General features: G+C 36.8%; 1 protein-coding gene across 5 annotated transcripts; it reads left to right on the top strand.

Annotated features, from left to right (window-relative positions):
• The first annotated feature begins 2,575 nt into the window (after nt 1–2,575).
• arf1 (ADP-ribosylation factor 1) lies at nt 2,576–20,327 on the top strand. Of its 5 annotated transcripts, XM_007548642.2 has the most exons (6): nt 2,576–2,730; nt 7,855–7,973; nt 10,178–10,386; nt 10,495–10,605; nt 18,835–18,959; nt 19,061–20,327. In XM_007548642.2, exons 3-6 carry the CDS (start codon nt 10,242–10,244, stop codon nt 19,217–19,219), a joined length of 540 nt encoding a protein of 179 aa, XP_007548704.1. In that variant the 5' UTR covers nt 2,576–2,730; nt 7,855–7,973; nt 10,178–10,241; the 3' UTR covers nt 19,220–20,327. The 5 variants fall into 5 exon arrangements, with proteins under 5 accessions (XP_007548704.1, XP_016525216.1, XP_016525217.1 ...); XM_016669730.1 differs by lacking the exon at nt 7,855–7,973; XM_016669731.1 differs by lacking the exons at nt 2,576–2,730; nt 7,855–7,973 and adding an exon at nt 8,305–8,411.
• Nucleotides 20,328–21,309: the final 982 nt, after the last annotated feature.

The following is a 21,309-nucleotide window of genomic DNA, read 5'->3' on the forward strand; positions in this document are numbered from 1 at the left end:
TCCATCCATCCATCCATCCATCCATCCATCCATCCATCCATCCATCATTCTTTGTGGCATTTGTGGCCTCACTTATCATCTAGTGGAGCTTTTAATATGTAGTTGTTAACTTGTGCAGATTTTTTGCAAACCAAAAAAGTTCAACATCGAAGAGGAACACTATGATCTGGGCATGGCAGTGTTCAGTTGCCTCTGAGCACTGCCTTCTCAAGAGGCTGTTTATAATCACTCTCTCAATTTCTTATATGTCTCGATGTTGCAGAAATAAGTTTAAATTGCCATACAAAGAATTCAGTTTCAACAGCAAAAGTAAAAACTCTGAAATCCTGAGATGCACATGACTATTTTCGTAAGGACGCAATATGTTTTAGTGTAGTCGTGTCCTCAAAAGTGCAAGAGGTTCACACTATCTTTGAAGCCTCTTCCATTGGGATATGGATTAAAACAGAGAACATGGGAGGGACAACTCATAAAAACCTGTATGCATAACAAACATGAATCAACTTCAATACAACCCTCTAAAAGAAAGAAGAAAGTCTTTCAAAGAAATACCTTTATCCTCTCTGTTGTTTCATCTTGAAATGGCTCACCATCAGAGCCTTGGAGGTGAGATTCAAGAGTAGCATATGTGGACTCAGATTTTACACCAGTCAAAGTGGTACTCTTTGTTCATTGGCTGTGATGAAATATCCGGTTCAGTGAGGGGCATGAGAGGATGGTGGGAACCTGAAGAGCTGGACCCCAGTAACCTCACGAAGAACCAAGTCATCCTTCAGGAAATCCAGCACTCTGGCATGGACGATTTGTTCAATGTGTGCACTTACACCTTGCCAGTATACCCACATCCTCCAAGCCAGCGATTCCCAGTCCTCATACACTGTCCCTCCCTCACCAGAGGGCCCCATGTTCATTCTGAAGAAATACGTCTTTCAGAAGCTTGTCTCAACCATCTGTCACGGATGTCCCAGGAAATCTACCCATCGACACAAATGGCTTGCATAAATAAAGTGCCAGTTGTGATTGGACAGGTGAAAGGATTGCAAATGAAAAGTAATATTTCTGTCAAACTATAGCACAAACTTGGAGCTCAAACTGAAATGATAGGTCTGTAAAAATTATAATTTGACATACTAGGTGGAGGAGACATATTTGATGTTAATGAAGGTGTTTTTTGTTTGGGTTTTTTTGTCAAATTTGATGGTTTCCATTCTCAGCCATTTATTTCAATGTTATATTTTCACCTGTCAAACAATTTGACGATGCTCATACAACTAATTCCATTATTCTGTGTTGTCAAAATACTAGGCAACCTTCATGTCGTAACACAAAAGCAAACATTTCTGAACGTATCCAGGGCGGAGTGCAAAATTTTATGTAAATCCCCTTAACGACCTTTTCAGGGCGCCAACAATCACCATACAAAGGTGACTGGCAGGCGACACTGGTGCACATTTATCCTTTTGCCCCAGCCCGTCTTTCTCTACAGCGCCCCCTGCTGTGAGAGGCGTGGGGTAGGGTGCCCAATGGCACTTGTTGCCAATGGAAGAAGCCAGCATGGACCCTCTCATGGCAGCGATACAGGTCGTTGCAATAATGTTCGGTTTGTTTCCTGCTTCACACCACCTTTGGGATTTGGCCCGCCCGATAATCCAGTACATGAGACGCAGAGGGAGGTATCCCATGCTTGTCCATCCGAGTTCCAGCCTTGTTTAGCCCAAACCCGCTCCTTTGTATGACTCACACAACTGTCTATTGGTTGTCGAAGGGGCCATTTCATAATACGCTTCCATTACCACAATTATTAAGATTACTTAAGCCACAAAATACAAACCCCAAATCTGAAATTGGTTGTTCAGCTAAGTGTAATAATTTATGAAACTACCAGAGAATATGTTACAGATGAAAAAAAAGCTTGTGCACAGACACGCACTCTTTTTCTCTGGCACTGTTTGACACAGACGCACACACACCAGCATTCCCAAGCCCCTGACTGAGTGTTTTTATCCTTGCTAGGCCTTGTCTCAGAGGGGAGTCAGGCCCCTACTGAGACCTTATCCACTTCCTGCTGCAAAGCCTGTTTTGCCCCTTGGCAGCCCTCTTCCATTCAGAAACTTGTTTTAAGACCCATTAACCATAAATTATTTTGCTATAAGTAACTAAGAAATACTGAAAATACATTGTGGTTGATGATGTAGGTAACTTCCACATGGGCGGAAATGTGCATGAAAGATGATTTTTCTCCCAGAAGAGGGACACTGCCTTGAAAGAACTTCCAAGAGTTTTACTGTAGCCGTCTCCCATGAGGATGTGCCCCCCAGGTGGGCATAAGAGTTCGAGGAGTGACATTTTACCAGAATAAAGAATAGGTTTAAAAAAATAAACCAAGAAAAAAAAAAGAAAGAACAGGGTGAAAATGTCATTGTTCTTGCGTTTGGGTATGTGTTGGGGGGGAAAAGTTGTTAGGCGTGTACCATCACCAGCGGTGCCATCAAAATTAGTTTGTGTGTGTGCTTTCAGAGGGGTGTGTGTGTAATATATACACCCCCCTACTGTCCTATTTCCAGTCGTCTGTCCACACATAACAACTGTCAGTATCCAGCGAGATATGAAGCTGAAAACAAGGATGACGAAGAGCAACGATCAGTTGGATATTACTGTTGGGTTTGACACGGACTATGGTGGATTTAGCATCACCTTAAGGATCTAAACTGTACCTTCGCATTTTCTATGGTAGGTGCATATGCTATGATGTTGTCCATCCAGTGAACTCAGTGGGTTGTCTTGTAAAACTTTGTTTTTTTATATTTCATTGGGATTCAGCTTGCTCATCCAAGAATATAAGAATCTCTTATTGCAAGACAAGGTTTAAAAGCAATTTTGTTTTCAACTTGAATATATCTTTTATGGAGTTTTTTTTTTATATTTATTTATTTATTTATTTATTTATTTATTTATTTTGCAAGGGAATACATATGTGAGTTGGTTATGGTCAGCAGCTAAAGATAGAGCACTTAGAAATTAAGAGTTGAGAAACAGAAAAATAAATAAGAGATGCATTTGTCTTGTTGCAACCCAACATGCAGCTGTACTGAACGCTTGCTTTTATATTTAATATGCCAGAAATATGTTTGCTTATCTGATGGGAATTGAACAGAGCATTGCCTATGTGAAACCAGACCACAGTGGAATTTGATAGAAACAGTGCAGGTTTTATACTCTCTACATGAATAAACATTTAATTTTTGAAGTGATACAGATAATTTTTTTAACCTGAAACCTGTTTGATTATTCTAGCTGTTTCCTAACCCATATATTTGTTTTCTATTCCCGCTTAACCCATGCTCTCATGGACATCCAGCAGTTGCGGGGTAAGAGGCAGGGCACAGTTCTTACAAAATCATGCCCACAGGAAAATTGTCTCATAACTAATGTAGTTCAAAATGCAGATACAGGGAGAAAGAGTGAGTGTTTTGTTATCTAAACCATAAGAAATAATGTATAATTACATTTATTTGACAAGACAAAAAAAATCTTTGTTCTCAAAAAACTGATGAACCAAAATTAGTCAAACCATGAACTGAAACACTGTTGGATGCATCTGTAGGCGAGTAAACTTTTAGGAAGCAGATGAGCGGTTGGCCTTGATAATGTGAATTTATTTGCACTGTACCTTCTAGAACTTTGGAAATATTTTAAATATTATGTGAAGATTGTATTCCCTTTGGGGAGAAATATAAAGTTGATGGGTCAAACATAGCAGTGTGGATCACTGAGGCATGTGTGCAGATATGTTGTCCATTTGGGAAACTTAAACAAAAAAAAAGTTGTTGCATGAAATATATGGGCCTTTTCTGACAGTACCCTTTCATTTGGCACCTAATGCTGTCAAAGGAGGGCATTTCAGCTGTGAACTGAAGTTAATCTTGTGGCGGATTTTAAGAATTTAATCTGTGCCTTCACATATCAGACTTTTAACGTAAAAGCCTTTATGCTGGTTTCAACCCATTTCTCCTGTCTTTTTCATGACTTCCTAGAAGCCAGATGTTGGTGAGATCTCAATCTCCATGTTTTGTCTACACTAAACTGTCTGTCATAAAGTCGTTAGGTGGGTCATAACGTCATTACCTTTCTGGTCTTTTACCATTGCAAATACCGAAATGATCAGAAAAGTCAGGTGAGCTATTGCACCTGGATTTACTGAAAAAGACCACAAGGTCATGCAGCAGCTTTACCAAAACCCTAAAATAGTTTTTCATTAGATCTTGAACTTGCAACACCTACTAGTCCCTTGTTGTGATTTTTTTTATTATTATTTTGTGTCTGGGTTATTTTAGTTGTTTTTTGATTTGTTTGTGTTTTTTGTGTGTTTTTTTTTTTGGGGGGGGGTGTGGGGGGGGTATTTTCTGCATGTACAATACAAGGCTATTTAAATAAATTTGACTTGAATCTGAAGTCATTCCTGCTTGAAGGTCACTCTGGGTAAGGCCCTCCTACCACCATGTTACAATTCTTCAGTGTAAGGTGGCCTTCCAGTTCACCTTAATGCATTTCTCAGATCAAAACTGAATTTCTCAGAGATACTTTCTCAGAGATACAATCATCAAGTCATTGTGTCATTTGTGCATATAAAAAAAAAACAGGTAGAAAATTCTTCTGTACATTCGTGCAAGGCAAAAGAAAATAACTTGATCTATGGTGGTCTGCGAAACACAGAGAAGGATTTAGGTTAAAATGTTTGAGCAAATTGCAATCTAGTTGGAAATATGCAAAGCAAAGAGGAAAAAGGAAAAAAAAAAAAAACAGGAAAACCAACAAACCCTGCTGAATATGTGACTCTACAAGAAACTAAATTATTGTTGCAATAATTACCATCCACTCATTTAAAAGTACAGCAGGTGCTGAAAGCAATCTTTCAGCTATTCAGCAGTGCAAAACCACAAATTATTGTTGAAGAGTGAGATGGCATTATGCGCCTTCCCTGTGTGGTCCCTCAGCCTTCTCCCCTCCTGCTGCTCTCCTCGGGCCTTCTCCCCTCCTGCTGCCCCCTCTGCTGGGGTTAGTGGGCATAGTTGACCCTGGTTAAAATTCAACTTTCTCAACAATAGCATGTTAGTCATGTCCTTAGGGGCCTGGTTGTGCAGGGAAAGGATACTCAAGTTCCAATAATAATAATAATAATAATAATAATAATAATAATAATAATAATACATATCTTAAGTTACCCAAACAAGATTAAGAATCTCTCTCTTGAGGGTGTAAAAATAATTCTGACATTGAGATGAAATGTTGAGTTTATTTAAGCAAACAAAGGAGAGCCATGAGAAATGGTTCAAACTGATGATTTTTAGTGACTGTACTGTGCTGCCTCGTTTTATAAATAGCCATGAAGGCACTTGGGAGCTGAAGTGATCCATTTCTGTTGTTATCAAGTTGTCCGTTTCTATTGTTTCTTAGCTTGTATACTCAGTTGCTCAGCATCTCAAGAGCTACTTTGTTACTGTAATCTCTTAGTGCAGCAGGTCTGGACTCCAGAGACACCAGTATAGCATCCTTACCCTTTTACACTAGAGCCACGACGTGAATAGCGTTTGGTTTGATATTTACTCAAATTGGGGTCTTCCTTGATGTCATAATATATTGATGTTATTTTTTACATTTTCTTCAGCTTAATGAGAAACATCCAACACAATATATGTAACATACATGCCACCTGTTTGCCACCAGTGCTAATAACAGAAAATTTGGCATTCTATAATGAATTTTGGGGATTTCAAAAAACATTATTTCAAATGATAGAAAAAGCTTTCTATGCCTGGTATTTCTTTTGTTGCTCTCCATTTGACTTCTTTACTAATTAATTAACAGACACTGCGCAACGTGTCTTCATAATCATGGAGAAGAACTCAAAAATAAATGAGTGTTCAATTGGCCTAAATCTGAGAAAAATATGATAATCCTGATAACTATATGATAATTTATAAGAATATCCAGTTGCTTGAAAGCGAAATATAAAGGAATTCTTAGCATAATTTAAGAGGTTTGTGTTGCATAGTATACAGTATATTATGTGACAGGTGATCCAATCATTGAAAGTAGCCTAACAACTGCTGTGCCTTCTTAAACATGCTACATTTCCATATAAAACACTCTGTTACTCATCCATGTTATTACAGATGGTGCCTTTTGAATGAAGCACTTACAACAAGATTGAAAGGATGTAAAAGAATGAGTCTTTAGTTTATATCACATCAGTCCAAATAAAAATAGCGCCGGTTCAGAAAAGCATTGTGCTTTTTTTCATCATTAATTTGCAATGATTATGTTGCAGTTTTTGGTGCACCCAATCCAAAGCTTGAGAGTTTGTCTAGCTGTTGTGGAAGAATGAATTAACAAATTAATTAATGATGGAACCATTGTTAATGAGATGATGACAGAGTTTAGCAACCATAACATAATGACTTCCTGTCTAGTATTAAGTAAGAACCCCTAGTCTCCATTCCGAAATCTGGAGGTGTCCTGTGGTTTCTGCAACCTTGACATTAGGAAATAATGGCATCATTTTGGATTAGGATCACTTCCTAAAAATGCAACCAAGAACAATATGTTTGGTATTCTAGGTCAGGCAATAACTTCAGAACATTTTATATGTTGAGTCATTCACAGGCATCTGTTACAGAGGATCCTCAGCTCTACATTTTGGAGCTGACCACAAAAAAGTGGAGTACTGTTGCAATATTGGAGGAATAAGTGAGTAATGGGGCCACAAACAATATTTTTGAGTGGTGGCATACTCTGAATTATTCTGCTTCTGATATCCTCCAATTTTTTTAAAGAAAATTTGGAGAGATGTGGCTGCTGGAGCCACTGTGTGAAATGGAAGGTGTTGAATCTTTTACTAAATATTGAAAAACATAACTAAAAATAATAATAAGAAGAAAACAAAACCGAAGTTTGAAGTTCCTGATAACAATTACATTATTTTTTTCAGTATCAAGAATTGCTTTAGGCTTTTATCAACTTACACCGGTTTAAACCTTTGGATTAACTGTAGCGTTGTCTTTTGTAATAGGCATCAAGACTTACTTAGTCACATTTTAAATGCTTTCGTAAGGGTCAGGAAGAGGAGACTGGACATGTTAAAGTCAGAGCTCTTAAAGAGAAACAGATGAATTGGAATTTAAAAACACAGAGGGGTATACTTCTGTCAATGTATGAAGTCAATTTCCCCTGTTGGTTGACTACTTCATGAACAGGGTGTGCAAAAATAGTATATCTTCTGAAAATAAAATAAATAAATTCAATTCTAACTCTATAGTACTGTTTGAATAACACTGACCATTGCAAATATGATCTGTGGCATTCTAATTACTTTAATCAACCCATATTGAACCTGGTTAGGAAATAAAATAAAATAAAACAAAATAAGAATGTTCACATGATACTTAATGTCTTAATAGGTTCAACCTAAAAAAAAAAACAGACAGTAAAAGACGGATTCCACTGAGTTGCACAGGAAATCATCTTTACAATATGGATAATTAGATGGTCCCTACGTCCACAAATATAATCTTGCACAAACACAATTTTGGTCAATATTTCTCACTTACAATAGCATACAAGGCACCTTTAGCTTGAATTTGAATAATAAACCTTAGGTTTAGTTTTTCTGTTTTATCTTTAGTTCTTGATTTTTTTTTTTTTTTCATATTTCAAAGGTGCATTTAAACTTGCCAAATAAATCTACACAGTTTTCTTCTAGGAGAAAAGTATTCCGATTCAATTTCCGACCTAGCTGTAGCAGAAAATCTTTATCCCCCCTTCAACATGTGCGTGCGATTCTCTCCTCGACCACAGGGGGCGATGTCTCCCGGTCTGTGAACGCTGAAGTTTTACAGGAACCTCTGACGTGTCAAATCATCGCCATTTTCCTGTACAGGAGGAAACGCCTTAAGGGAAGAAAACATATCGAGCGAGTGAGTTGAAACAATTTAGAACAAAACTAAATGTTTAATCTTCTGTAAAATCTTACTGTAGGCTGTAGTTATGCAGGCAGAGCTGTTTGTACAAGCTAAATAAAACTGCTTCAAGTGCTTGCGGTAACAACACATTCAGAAGCAGAGTAACTTACTGCTAGGAGAGCTAGTTTCTCTCGACGATGCTGTCCTTAGCTTCGTATCTTCCCCTCATGTTATATGCTAGGTTGTTAAAATATATAATAGCGTGAATTGTTTTAAATACTATCTAGTTGGAGTGCTTCCTTTGGCGTTATTGTACCGCAGCATACTATTGTGGGTGTTTGTTTAGGTAGGTGGGCAACTTTTCGCACCGCACCCTGAACAGTCAGCTGTAAAAGCTGCTGCAGCCTGCGTGGTTTCTTGGATGGGAAATTAAGGATCCATAAATGGCCCCAGGTGACACATAATCCCCACGAAGCAAATACTACTGTAAATGTTTTGGATTGTCAGCTTACATCCATGTTAATCGATAAAATGTATTGCACAGTTTTCTTTTTTTTTTTTTTAACCCTAACTATGTGGGACTATTTAAAGAGAAGTTAAAGCAAATCTTCAGTTGAACCATTCACAACCATGTATGTCTGTACAATAACTTACTCTGAAACAAATTAAGAAATTACTAACACCATTGGTGTAATTTTAGTTTTTTATTTGACTGTCTGTGGGGATTTATTTACCACATTTATTAAAAATAAAATTGTTGAATTTGTTCCACAGAAGCTTCACTACACTATTTGTCTACAGGTCACATGAAGAAGTAGGATGATCACATACAATGGTGTGAATGTGTTTTTCCCCTTTCTGATTTCCTATTGTTTTGGCTTGTTTGTCACACTTCAGCATTTCAGAACATCAAACCAATTTAAATAATATTAGTCAGAGAGAACACATGTCAACACAAAGTTCTGTTTTTTAAATAAAGGTGTTTTACTATTAAAAGAGGAAAAAGTCTAAACCTGCATGGCTCTGTGTGAAAGTCCCCCTAACCTAATAACTAGTTGGGGCACTCTACCAGTAACTGTATTCATTTGATCTTGAAACTTCCAATGAGTCATTTCCAGTGCCATAGAGGATTTGTTTTGCCCACTCATCTTTGCAGAATTGTAATTTAGCCACATTGCAGCATTTTTGTTCATGGGTGACCGTTTTAAGGTCATGCTACAGCATACCAATAGAATTTGGATCACAACTTTGACTAGGCCTGTGTGGTACACAGTAGAATTCATGATTTCATTTATCACAGCCAGTCTTCCTGGCCCTGAATCAACACAGCAGCCCCAGGCAATCACACTACCACCAACACATTTTACTCTTGGCATGATATTCATTTTCTGAAATGAAGGTTTGGATTTTTTTTTTTCTCCCTCAATATTAAACACTTTTACTTAAAAACTGAATTTTGTGTTTACTTGTATTATCTTTGACTTTATTACTGACGTGTGACAAACATACAAAACAAAGGGGAATCAGGAAGGGCATCAACACTTTTTCACACCAGAAAAATACATTAAATAAAACAAGATTAAAGCAGTATTTCATTGTTTAGAGTATTTCATTGGCTGGAGATTGTAATTAGTTAAGAATTTATATCCTTATCTTTTCCTGTGTGCAAAGGTTGTTTATCCAAGAGTCTAATAAAAATGTATACTAAAAATGTTTTATGCCACTAACAACATGAATGAATAAAGTGTTGTAAATTACATTTATTTTGCTTGTCTTAAACTTTTTTATTTTGGGTATCTAATAACTGTTTTTTTTTTTTTTTAGTTTATCTTAATATTTCCACGTAGTTTTACGTTTTCTTTTTCTTTTTCACTCAACAGTTTGTTTGGAAACAGCTGACTTTGAGATTTCTATGTCTGATAAAGGCACCAATTGGAGATTGGTGTTGCCAACATTGCATTAGAGATATAGATTGCTACATTTACTCTCTTCCGATGGGTGTGGAAAAATTATTGCGGTTTTACAGTGAATGGATACACAATCGCCACAAGAGAAAAATATTTCAGACATGTCTGCATTCGCAAACACAAAGCAAATCTTAAGAATTTAATTTCAATATATCAAGATATTTTGTCCACATTATCAAAACTTCTCATGGTACTATATTGAGCACCTATTTGTTGCTTCATTGCTCACCAGTTGTTTCTGTTTATCCTCAGATTTGGCGGATTTATCGCACCGTTTTTCTCCTGAAGTGATTTTCTTTTCCCATCACCGGCAGCCATGGGGAACATGTTTGCGGGGCTCTTTAAAATGTTTGGGAAGAAGGAGATGAGGATACTAATGGTGGGCTTGGATGCTGCAGGAAAGACAACTATTTTGTACAAGCTTAAACTTGGAGAGATTGTGACAACCATTCCAACAATAGGTGGGTCACATAGCTGGACAGGCAATAAGACAGATTTCTAATTGCCTGCTAAAACTTGTTGGTTAAAATGCCATTTTCATTTTTTTTTTTTTTTGCTTTCTTCCTTAGGTTTCAATGTAGAGACAGTAGAGTATAAGAACATCAGTTTCACAGTATGGGATGTTGGCGGTCAAGACAAAATCCGACCACTGTGGCGTCATTATTTTCAGAATACACAGGGTAATTTTTGATCNGTGCCATCAAAATTAGTTTGTGTGTGTGCTTTCAGAGGGGTGTGTGTGTAATATATACACCCCCCTACTGTCCTATTTCCAGTCGTCTGTCCACACATAACAACTGTCAGTATCCAGCGAGATATGAAGCTGAAAACAAGGATGACGAAGAGCAACGATCAGTTGGATATTACTGTTGGGTTTGACACGGACTATGGTGGATTTAACATCACCTTAAGGATCTAAACTGTACCTTCGCATTTTCTATGGTAGGTGCATCTGCTATGATGTTGTCCATCCAGTGAACTCAGTGGGTTGTCTTGTAAAACTTTGTTTTTTTATATTTCATTGGGATTCAGCTTGCTCATCCAAGAATATAAGAATCTCTTATTGCAAGACAAGGTTTAAAAGCAATTTTGTTTTCAACTTGAATATATCTTTTATGGAGTTTTTTTTTTATATTTATTTATTTATTTATTTATTTATTTATTTATTTTGCAAGGGAATACATATGTGAGTTGGTTATGGTCAGCAGCTAAAGATAGAGCACTTAGAAATTAAGAGTTGAGAAACAGAAAAATAAATAAGAGATGCATTTGTCTTGTTGCAACCCAACATGCAGCTGTACTGAACGCTTGCTTTTATATTTAATATGCCAGAAATATGTTTGCTTATCTGATGGGAATTGAACAGAGCATTGCCTATGTGAAACCAGACCACAGTGGAATTTGATAGAAACAGTGCAGGTTTTATACTCTCTACATGAATAAACATTTAATTTTTGAAGTGATACAGATAATTTTTTTAACCTGAAACCTGTTTGATTATTCTAGCTGTTTCCTAACCCATATATTTGTTTTCTATTCCCGCTTAACCCATGCTCTCATGGACATCCAGCAGTTGCGGGGTAAGAGGCAGGGCACAGTTCTTACAAAATCATGCCCACAGGAAAATTGTCTCATAACTAATGTAGTTCAAAATGCAGACACAGGGAGAAAGAGTGAGTGTTTTGTTATCTAAACCATAAGAAATAATGTATAATTACATTTATTTGACAAGACAAAAAAAATCTTTGTTCTCAAAAAACTGATGAACCAAAATTAGTCAAACCACAAACTGAAACACTGTTGGATGCATCTGTAGGCGAGTAAACTTTTAGGAAGCAAATGAGCGGTTGGCTTTGATAATGTGAATTTGTTTGCACTTCTAGAAAATGTCCCATTTTCTAGAAGGTACTTTTAAACCTTAATATTTTAAACATTATGTGAAGATTGTATTCCCTTTGGGGAGAAATATAAAGTTGATGGGTCAAACATAGCAGTGTGGATCACTGAGGCATGTGTGCAGATATGTTGTCCATTTGGGAAACTTAAACAAAAAAAAAGTTGTTGCATGAAATATATGGGCCTTTTCTGACAGTACCCTTTCATTTGGCACCTAATGCTGTCAAAGGAGGGCATTTCAGCTGTGAACTGAAGTTAATCTTGTGGCGGATTTTAAGAATTTAATCTGTGCCTTCACATATCAGACTTTTAACGTAAAAGCCTTTATGCTGGTTTCAACCCATTTCTCCTGTCTTTTTCATGACTTCCTAGAAGCCAGATGTTGGTGAGATCTCAATCTCCATGTTTTGTCTACACTAAACTGTCTGTCATAAAGTCGTTAGGTGGGTCATAACGTCATTACCTTTCTGGTCTTTTACCATTGCAAATACCGAAATGATCAGAAAAGTCAGGTGAGCTATTGCACCTAGATTTACTGAAAAAGACCACAAGGTCATGCAGCAGCTTTACCAAAACCCTAAAATAGTTTTTCATTAGATCTTGAACTTGCAACACCTACTAGTCCCTTGTTGTGATTTTTTTATTATTATTTTGTGTCTAGGTTATTTTAGTTGTTTTTTATTTGTTTGTGTTCTTTTTTTTGGGGGGGGGGGGTATTTTCTGCATGTACAATACAAGGCTATTTAAATAAATTTGACTTGAATCTGAAGTCATTCCTGCTTGAAGGTCACTCTGGGTAAGGCCCTCCTACCACCATGTTACAATTCTTCAGTGTAAGGTGGCCTTCCAGTTCACCTTGGTGCATTTCTCAGATCAAAACTGAATTTCTCAGAGATACTTTCTCAGAGATACAATCATCAAGTCATTGTGTCATTTGTGCATATAAAAAAAAAACAGGTAGAAAATTCTTCTGTACATTCGTGCAAGGCAAAAGAAAATAACTTGATCTATGGTGGTCTGCGAAACACAGAGAAGGATTTAGGTTAAAATGTTTGAGCAAATTGCAATCTAGTTGGAAATATGCAAAGCAAAGAGGAAAAAGGAAAAAAAAACAGGAAAACCAACAAACCCTGCTGAATATGTGACTCTACAAGAAACTAAATTATTGTTGCAATAATTACCATCCACTCATTTAAAAGTACAGCAGGTGCTGAAAGCAATCTTTCAGCTATTCAGCAGTGCAAAACCACAAATTATTGTTGAAGAGTGAGATGGCATTATGCGCCTTCCCTGTGTGGTCCCTCAGCCTTCTCCCCTCCTGCTGCTCTCCTCGGGCCTTCTCCCCTCCTGCTGCCCCCTCTGCTGGGGTTAGTGGGCATAGTTGACCCTGGTTAAAATTCAACTTTCTCAACAATAGCATGTTAGTCATGTCCTTAGGGGCCTGGTTGTGCAGGGAAAGGATACTCAAGTTCCAATAATAATAATAATAATAATAATAATAATAATAATAATAATAATACATATCTTAAGTTACCCAAACAAGATTAAGAATCTCTCTCTTGAGGGTGTAAAAATAATTCTGACATTGAGATGAAATGTTGAGTTTATTTAAGCAAACAAAGGAGAGCCATGAGAAATGGTTCAAACTGATGATTTTTAGTGACTGTACTGTGCTGCCTCGTTTTATAAATAGCCATGAAGGCACTTGGGAGCTGAAGTGATCCATTTCTGTTGTTATCAAGTTGTCCGTTTCTATTGTTTCTTAGCTTGTATACTCAGTTGCTCAGCATCTCAAGAGCTACTTTGTTACTGTAATCTCTTAGTGCAGCAGGTCTGGACTCCAGAGACACCAGTATAGCATCCTTACCCTTTTACACTAGAGCCACGACGTGAATAGCGTTTGGTTTGATATTTACTCAAATTGGGGTCTTCCTTGATGTCATAATATATTGATGTTATTTTTTACATTTTCTTCAGCTTAATGAGAAACATCCAACACAATATATGTAACATACATGCCACCTGTTTGCCACCAGTGCTAATAACAGAAAATTTGGCATTCTATAATGAATTTTGGGGATTTCAAAAAACATTATTTCAAATGATAGAAAAAGCTTTCTATGCCTGGTATTTCTTTTGTTGCTCTCCATTTGACTTCTTTACTAATTAATTAACAGACACTGCGCAACGTGTCTTCATAATCATGGAGAAGAACTCAAAAATAAATGAGTGTTCAATTGGCCTAAATCTGAGAAAAATATGATAATCCTGATAACTATATGATAATTTATAAGAATATCCAGTTGCTTGAAAGCGAAATATAAAGGAATTCTTAGCATAATTTAAGAGGTTTGTGTTGCATAGTATACAGTATATTATGTGACAGGTGATCCAATCATTGAAAGTAGCCTAACAACTGCTGTGCCTTCTTAAACATGCTACATTTCCATATAAAACACTCTGTTACTCATCCATGTTATTACAGATGGTGCCTTTTGAATGAAGCACTTACAACAAGATTGAAAGGATGTAAAAGAATGAGTCTTTAGTTTATATCACATCAGTCCAAATAAAAATAGCGCCGGTTCAGAAAAGCATTGTGCTTTTTTTCATCATTAATTTGCAATGATTATGTTGCAGTTTTTGGTGCACCCAATCCAAAGCTTGAGAGTTTGTCTAGCTGTTGTGGAAGAATGAATTAACAAATTAATTAATGATGGAACCATTGTTAATGAGATGATGACAGAGTTTAGCAACCATAACATAATGACTTCCTGTCTAGTATTAAGTAAGAACCCCTAGTCTCCATTCCGAAATCTGGAGGTGTCCTGTGGTTTCTGCAACCTTGACATTAGGAAATAATGGCATCATTTTGGATTAGGATCACTTCCTAAAAATGCAACCAAGAACAATATGTTTGGTATTCTAGGTCAGGCAATAACTTCAGAACATTTTATATGTTGAGTCATTCACAGGCATCTGTTACAGAGGATCCTCAGCTCTACATTTTGGAGCTGACCACAAAAAAGTGGAGTACTGTTGCAATATTGGAGGAATAAGTGAGTAATGGGGCCACAAACAATATTTTTGAGTGGTGGCATACTCTGAATTATTCTGCTTCTGATATCCTCCAATTTTTTTAAAGAAAATTTGGAGAGATGTGGCTGCTGGAGCCACTGTGTGAAATGGAAGGTGTTGAATCTTTTACTAAATATTGAAAAACATAACTAAAAATAATAATAAGAAGAAAACAAAACCGAAGTTTGAAGTTCCTGATAACAATTACATTATTTTTTTCAGTATCAAGAATTGCTTTAGGCTTTTATCAACTTACACCGGTTTAAACCTTTGGATTAACTGTAGCGTTGTCTTTTGTAATAGGCATCAAGACTTACTTAGTCACATTTTAAATGCTTTCGTAAGGGTCAGGAAGAGGAGACTGGACATGTTAAAGTCAGAGCTCTTAAAGAGAAACAGATGAATTGGAATTTAAAAACACAGAGGGGTATACTTCTGTCAATGTATGAAGTCAATTTCCCCTGTTGGTTGACTACTTCATGAACAGGGTGTGCAAAAATAGTATATCTTCTGAAAATAAAATAAATAAATTCAATTCTAACTCTATAGTACTGTTTGAATAACACTGACCATTGCAAATATGATCTGTGGCATTCTAATTACTTTAATCAACCCATATTGAACCTGGTTAGGAAATAAAATAAAATAAAACAAAATAAGAATGTTCACATGATACTTAATGTCTTAATAGGTTCAACCTAAAAAAAAAAACAGACAGTAAAAGACGGATTCCACTGAGTTGCACAGGAAATCATCTTTACAATATGGATAATTAGATGGTCCCTACGTCCACAAATATAATCTTGCACAAACACAATTTTGGTCAATATTTCTCACTTACAATAGCATACAAGGCACCTTTAGCTTGAATTTGAATAATAAACCTTAGGTTTAGTTTTTCTGTTTTATCTTTAGTTCTTGATTTTTTTTTTTTTTTCATATTTCAAAGGTGCATTTAAACTTGCCAAATAAATCTACACAGTTTTCTTCTAGGAGAAAAGTATTCCGATTCAATTTCCGACCTAGCTGTAGCAGAAAATCTTTATCCCCCCTTCAACATGTGCGTGCGATTCTCTCCTCGACCACAGGGGGCGATGTCTCCCGGTCTGTGAACGCTGAAGTTTTACAGGAACCTCTGACGTGTCAAATCATCGCCATTTTCCTGTACAGGAGGAAACGCCTTAAGGGAAGAAAACATATCGAGCGAGTGAGTTGAAACAATTTAGAACAAAACTAAATGTTTAATCTTCTGTAAAATCTTACTGTAGGCTGTAGTTATGCAGGCAGAGCTGTTTGTACAAGCTAAATAAAACTGCTTCAAGTGCTTGCGGTAACAACACATTCAGAAGCAGAGTAACTTACTGCTAGGAGAGCTAGTTTCTCTCGACGATGCTGTCCTTAGCTTCGTATCTTCCCCTCATGTTATATGCTAGGTTGTTAAAATATATAATAGCGTGAATTGTTTTAAATACTATCTAGTTGGAGTGCTTCCTTTGGCGTTATTGTACCGCAGCATACTATTGTGGGTGTTTGTTTAGGTAGGTGGGCAACTTTTCGCACCGCACCCTGAACAGTCAGCTGTAAAAGCTGCTGCAGCCTGCGTGGTTTCTTGGATGGGAAATTAAGGATCCATAAATGGCCCCAGGTGACACATAATCCCCACGAAGCAAATACTACTGTAAATGTTTTGGATTGTCAGCTTACATCCATGTTAATCGATAAAATGTATTGCACAGTTTTCTTTTTTTTTTTTTTAACCCTAACTATGTGGGACTATTTAAAGAGAAGTTAAAGCAAATCTTCAGTTGAACCATTCACAACCATGTATGTCTGTACAATAACTTACTCTGAAACAAATTAAGAAATTACTAACACCATTGGTGTATTTTTTTTTTATTTGACGTGTCTGTGGGGATTTATTTACCACATTTATTAAAAAATAAAATTGTTGAATTTGTTCCACAGAAGCTTCACTACACTATTTGTCTACAGGTCTCATGAAGAAGTAGGATGATCACATACAATGGTGTGAAAGTGTTTTTCCCCTTTCTGATTTCCTATTGTTTTGGCTTGTTTGTCACACTTCAGCATTTCAGAACATCAAACCAATTTAAATAATATTAGTCAGAGAGAACACATGTCAACACAAAGTTCTGTTTTTTAAATAAAGGTGTTTTACTATTAAAAGAGGAAAAAGTCTAAACCTGCATGGCTCTGTGTGAAAGTCCCCCTAACCTAATAACTAGTTGGGGCACTCTACCAGTAACTGTATTCATTTGATCTTGAAACTTCCAATGAGTCATTTCCAGTGCCATAGAGGATTTGTTTTGCCCACTCATCTTTGCAGAATTGTAATTTAGCCACATTGCAGCATTTTTGTTCATGGGTGACCGTTTTAAGGTCATGCTACAGCATACCAATAGAATTTGGATCACAACTTTGACTAGGCCTGTGTGGTACACAGTAGAATTCATGATTTCATTTATCACAGTCTTCCTGGTCCTGAATCAACACAGCAGTCCCAGACAATCACACTACCACCAACACATTTTACTCTTGGCATGATATTCATTTTCTGAAATGAAGGTTTGGATTTTTTTTTTTCTCCCTCAATATTAAACACTTTTACTTAAAAACTGAATTTTGTGTTTACTTGTATTATCTTTGACTTTATTACTGACGTGTGACAAACATACAAAACAAAGGGGAATCAGGAAGGGCATCAACACTTTTTCACACCAGAAAAATACATTAAATAAAACAAGATTAAAGCAGTATTTCATCGTTTAGAGTATTTCATTGGCTGGAGATTGTAATTAGTTAAGAATTTATATCCTTATCTTTTCCTGTGTGCAAAGGTTGTTTATCCAAGAGTCTAATAAAAATGTATACTGAAAATGTTTTATGCCACTAACAACATGAATGAATAAAGTGTTGTAAATTACATTTATTTTGCTTGTCTTAAACTTTTTTATTTTGGGTATCTAATAACTGTTTTTTTTTTTTTTTAGTTTATCTTAATATTTCCACGTAGTTTTACGTTTTCTTTTTCTTTTTCACTCAACAGTTTGTTTGGAAACAGCTGACTTTGAGATTTCTATGTCTGATAAAGGCACCAATTGGAGATTGGTGTTGCCAACATTGCATTAGAGATATAGATTGCTACATTTACTCTCTTCCGATGGGTGTGGAAAAATTATTGCGGTTTTACAGTGAATGGATACACAATCGCCACAAGAGAAAAATATTTCAGACATGTCTGCATTCGTAAACACAAAGCAAATCTTAAGAATTTAATTTCAATATATCAAGATATTTTGTCCACATTATCAAAACTTCTCATGGTACTAAATTGAGCAGCAATTTGTTGCTTCATTGCTCACCAGTTGTTTCTGTTTATCCTCAGATTTGGCGGATTTATCGCACCGTTTTTCTCCTGAAGTGATTTTCTTTTCCCATCACCGGCAGCCATGGGGAACATGTTTGCGGGGCTCTTTAAAATGTTTGGGAAGAAGGAGATGAGGATACTAATGGTGGGCTTGGATGCTGCAGGAAAGACAACTATTTTGTACAAGCTTAAACTTGGAGAGATTGTGACAACCATTCCAACAATAGGTGGGTCACATAGCTGGACAGGCAATAAGACAGATTTCTAATTGCCTGCTAAAACTTGTTGGTTAAAATGCCATTTTCATTTTTTTTTTTTTTTTGCTTTCTTCCTTAGGTTTCAATGTAGAGACAGTAGAGTATAAGAACATCAGTTTCACAGTATGGGATGTTGGCGGTCAAGACAAAATCCGACCACTGTGGCGTCATTATTTTCAGAACACACAGGGTAATTTTTGATCACTTTTATATTTCATTGTTGGACCAACTGCTGTGGAAAAATGCTCATCACTCTTTTCTGTCTTTTTTTTTAAAAAATATACATTTAGGTCTGATTTTTGTCGTGGATAGCAATGACAGGGAGCGATGTGCTGAAGCTCGGGAAGAGCTCTTGAGGATGTTGGCTGAAGACGAACTGCGTGATGCTGTGCTTTTAGTGTTTGCTAACAAACAAGTAAGTAACAAAAGCCTTAAAAATGCCATTTTCTTTGTTAGCCCTCTCTTTTTTTTTCTAGGTGCTAGCTTTTAAAATGTTCCTCCCTGATTTGATTACAGGACCTTCCAAATGCCATGAATGCTGCAGAGTTGACTGACAAGTTGAACCTTCACTCCCTGCGTAACAGAAACTGGTACATCCAGGCAACCTGTGCCACTACTGGAGACGGTCTCTATGAAGGACTTGATTGGCTGTCTAATCAGCTCAAAAACCATTAATGGCTAGAGCATTTAAGAAATTACTCTGTTCCACCCAATCCCTCATGTTTTCTCCTTTCTAAGTAAAACTGAATCAACCCCATACTGGAGACCGTCCCTCTGCTCAGCTTTGATCTCCTATACATAGGCCAGTGGTGGGGTTTTTCCTAATCTTGTAAAGCTTTTGTTAGTACACTTTATTTTATGTAAATGTAAATAATTTTTGGTAATAGGGATCTTATTGTACTGACTTTTCTTGGCTGTTGGGTGGCTTTAACTTTGACAAAGAAATTAAGAGACGAAATTTACCAGAATATTTTGGCCCCAGAAACTCAACACAATCAAAAGGCCTCAGTTAGGTAATGTAGGGACTGATCAGAGGGGAGGTAGAGTGTGTTGAAATAAACCGAATTATACTGATGCACTACTTGAAACTGCTGCAGTAACATGTAACAAATCTTGAATTTAAACAGAACACTGGCATTAACCATTTGTACTGACATTGCTCTCGTCTGTGAACACTCACCAGCTTTTTGTAAAAAATTTGATGGAAGTGAACATACTGCAGTGATCGCACACTATCTGTATAATGGTGTCAGGTGGGCACTGGATCGGTTTTGATTTTTCTATTTAGGAGTCTCAGGTTGATCATATGTAGCTTTTTCAGAGCAAGCACGTCTACTGGGTGTTTATATCTTTACCCAGACGAGAAACTCCTTGCCTACTGAGTACTTATCCCATTAACTCTATAATCATTTATCTGTGAGTGTACTGTGTGAAATATATTGAGCTGTTTGGTGCCACAGTTTAAGGTTCTAGGCAGCTGATCGCATGCTCGATTCTTCTTGGTTTGGGGAAATAGCATTTTGAAAGCAATACCAAAATCAGCTGCATCAATGTGCCACCATCTTTGATGTAAACAAAAAGCCAAACAAATGCCTTTATTTTTCCAAGATTTGTCTTAAAAAATGTTGGCGTTTCCTTCTGTTGTTGGTGCATTATGTTATTTTTGATTTCTAATTGCCTAAATGTTCTAATATTGCAATAAGTCTGTCGATGTTGATGTTTGTCAAGATTTGTGGAGGGTTGCGGTCACACATTGCAATAAAAGTGACCGGCTACAAAATGATTCTGGAGTTTTATTGTACTACACATTCAAAACTGAATTGTAAAGCTTTCAATAACCGTCACTTAAATAATTGCATATTCAGTCATTTTTTGTGAAATAGGATTCTTAGCTGAAAAGTATGTATTTTTATTTAGGAGGTATGAGTTACCCTAATTTCCTTAAAATCCAGTGAAACCAACTGACAAAGTCTTAGTTGTTAAATGGATTTAAGCAATGTACGATTTGATCTTGGCTTAAATACAGCTCTGTGAGTGCCTCAGTGGTTTGTTAGAATAATTTAGGAGTAAAGGCATCACGAAGACCAAGGAACATGAAAATGGATAGAAAATATGAACTTCAAACCTGCTGAGGCATGGACATCCGACTAAACAGAGGCCAGGCAAGAAGGGCATCAAGCACTTGGCTTGAGTTGAGAATTTGTAAACAGAACCAGTTACAATGGAAAGGTTTAGATCAATATTCATTTTAGAATGGCTCATACAATCAAAGCACTAACCCAAATCTAATTGAGAATCTATCACAATACTTTAACTGGTAGTGTGAAATCTTAAATGTGTATGACTATTTTTGCAAGGTACTTCCAACAGATTAATACAAAATCCTTGTAATGCCAATCTTAACTGTTACACTTAACAGTTAATACTTAAGAAAAAAATGTGGAAAAACCTCAAAATCATCACGAAATGAGGAGGAAATACAATTCCCATAAGTGATGACCCACCCACTGTCGAGGTTAAGGCAGTAATGTGAAGAGCACACCCTGCTTCACTTTGTGTAAGGGTGGCAGTCTAGCATTCTTGCAGGTTGATTAGGCTGCCATGGTTAATGCAGCCAAGCCTATAAAACATGGCAGGAGAGCGTGGTAGTGGTGGAAGGCGTAGTAGTTTGAGCCTCAAGTCCCTCATAGGGTGGCTTTGTCTGGCCTCTGCTCCCGCTGCTTCATCAGCTTGGTTCGTGTGTGGCAGCAGAACGGTACTCAGTC

The sequence above is a fragment of the Poecilia formosa genome, unplaced genomic scaffold (assembly GCF_000485575.1).
Source record: "Poecilia formosa unplaced genomic scaffold, Poecilia_formosa-5.1.2 Scaffold27, whole genome shotgun sequence".
NCBI lineage: Eukaryota > Metazoa > Chordata > Actinopteri > Cyprinodontiformes > Poeciliidae > Poecilia > Poecilia formosa.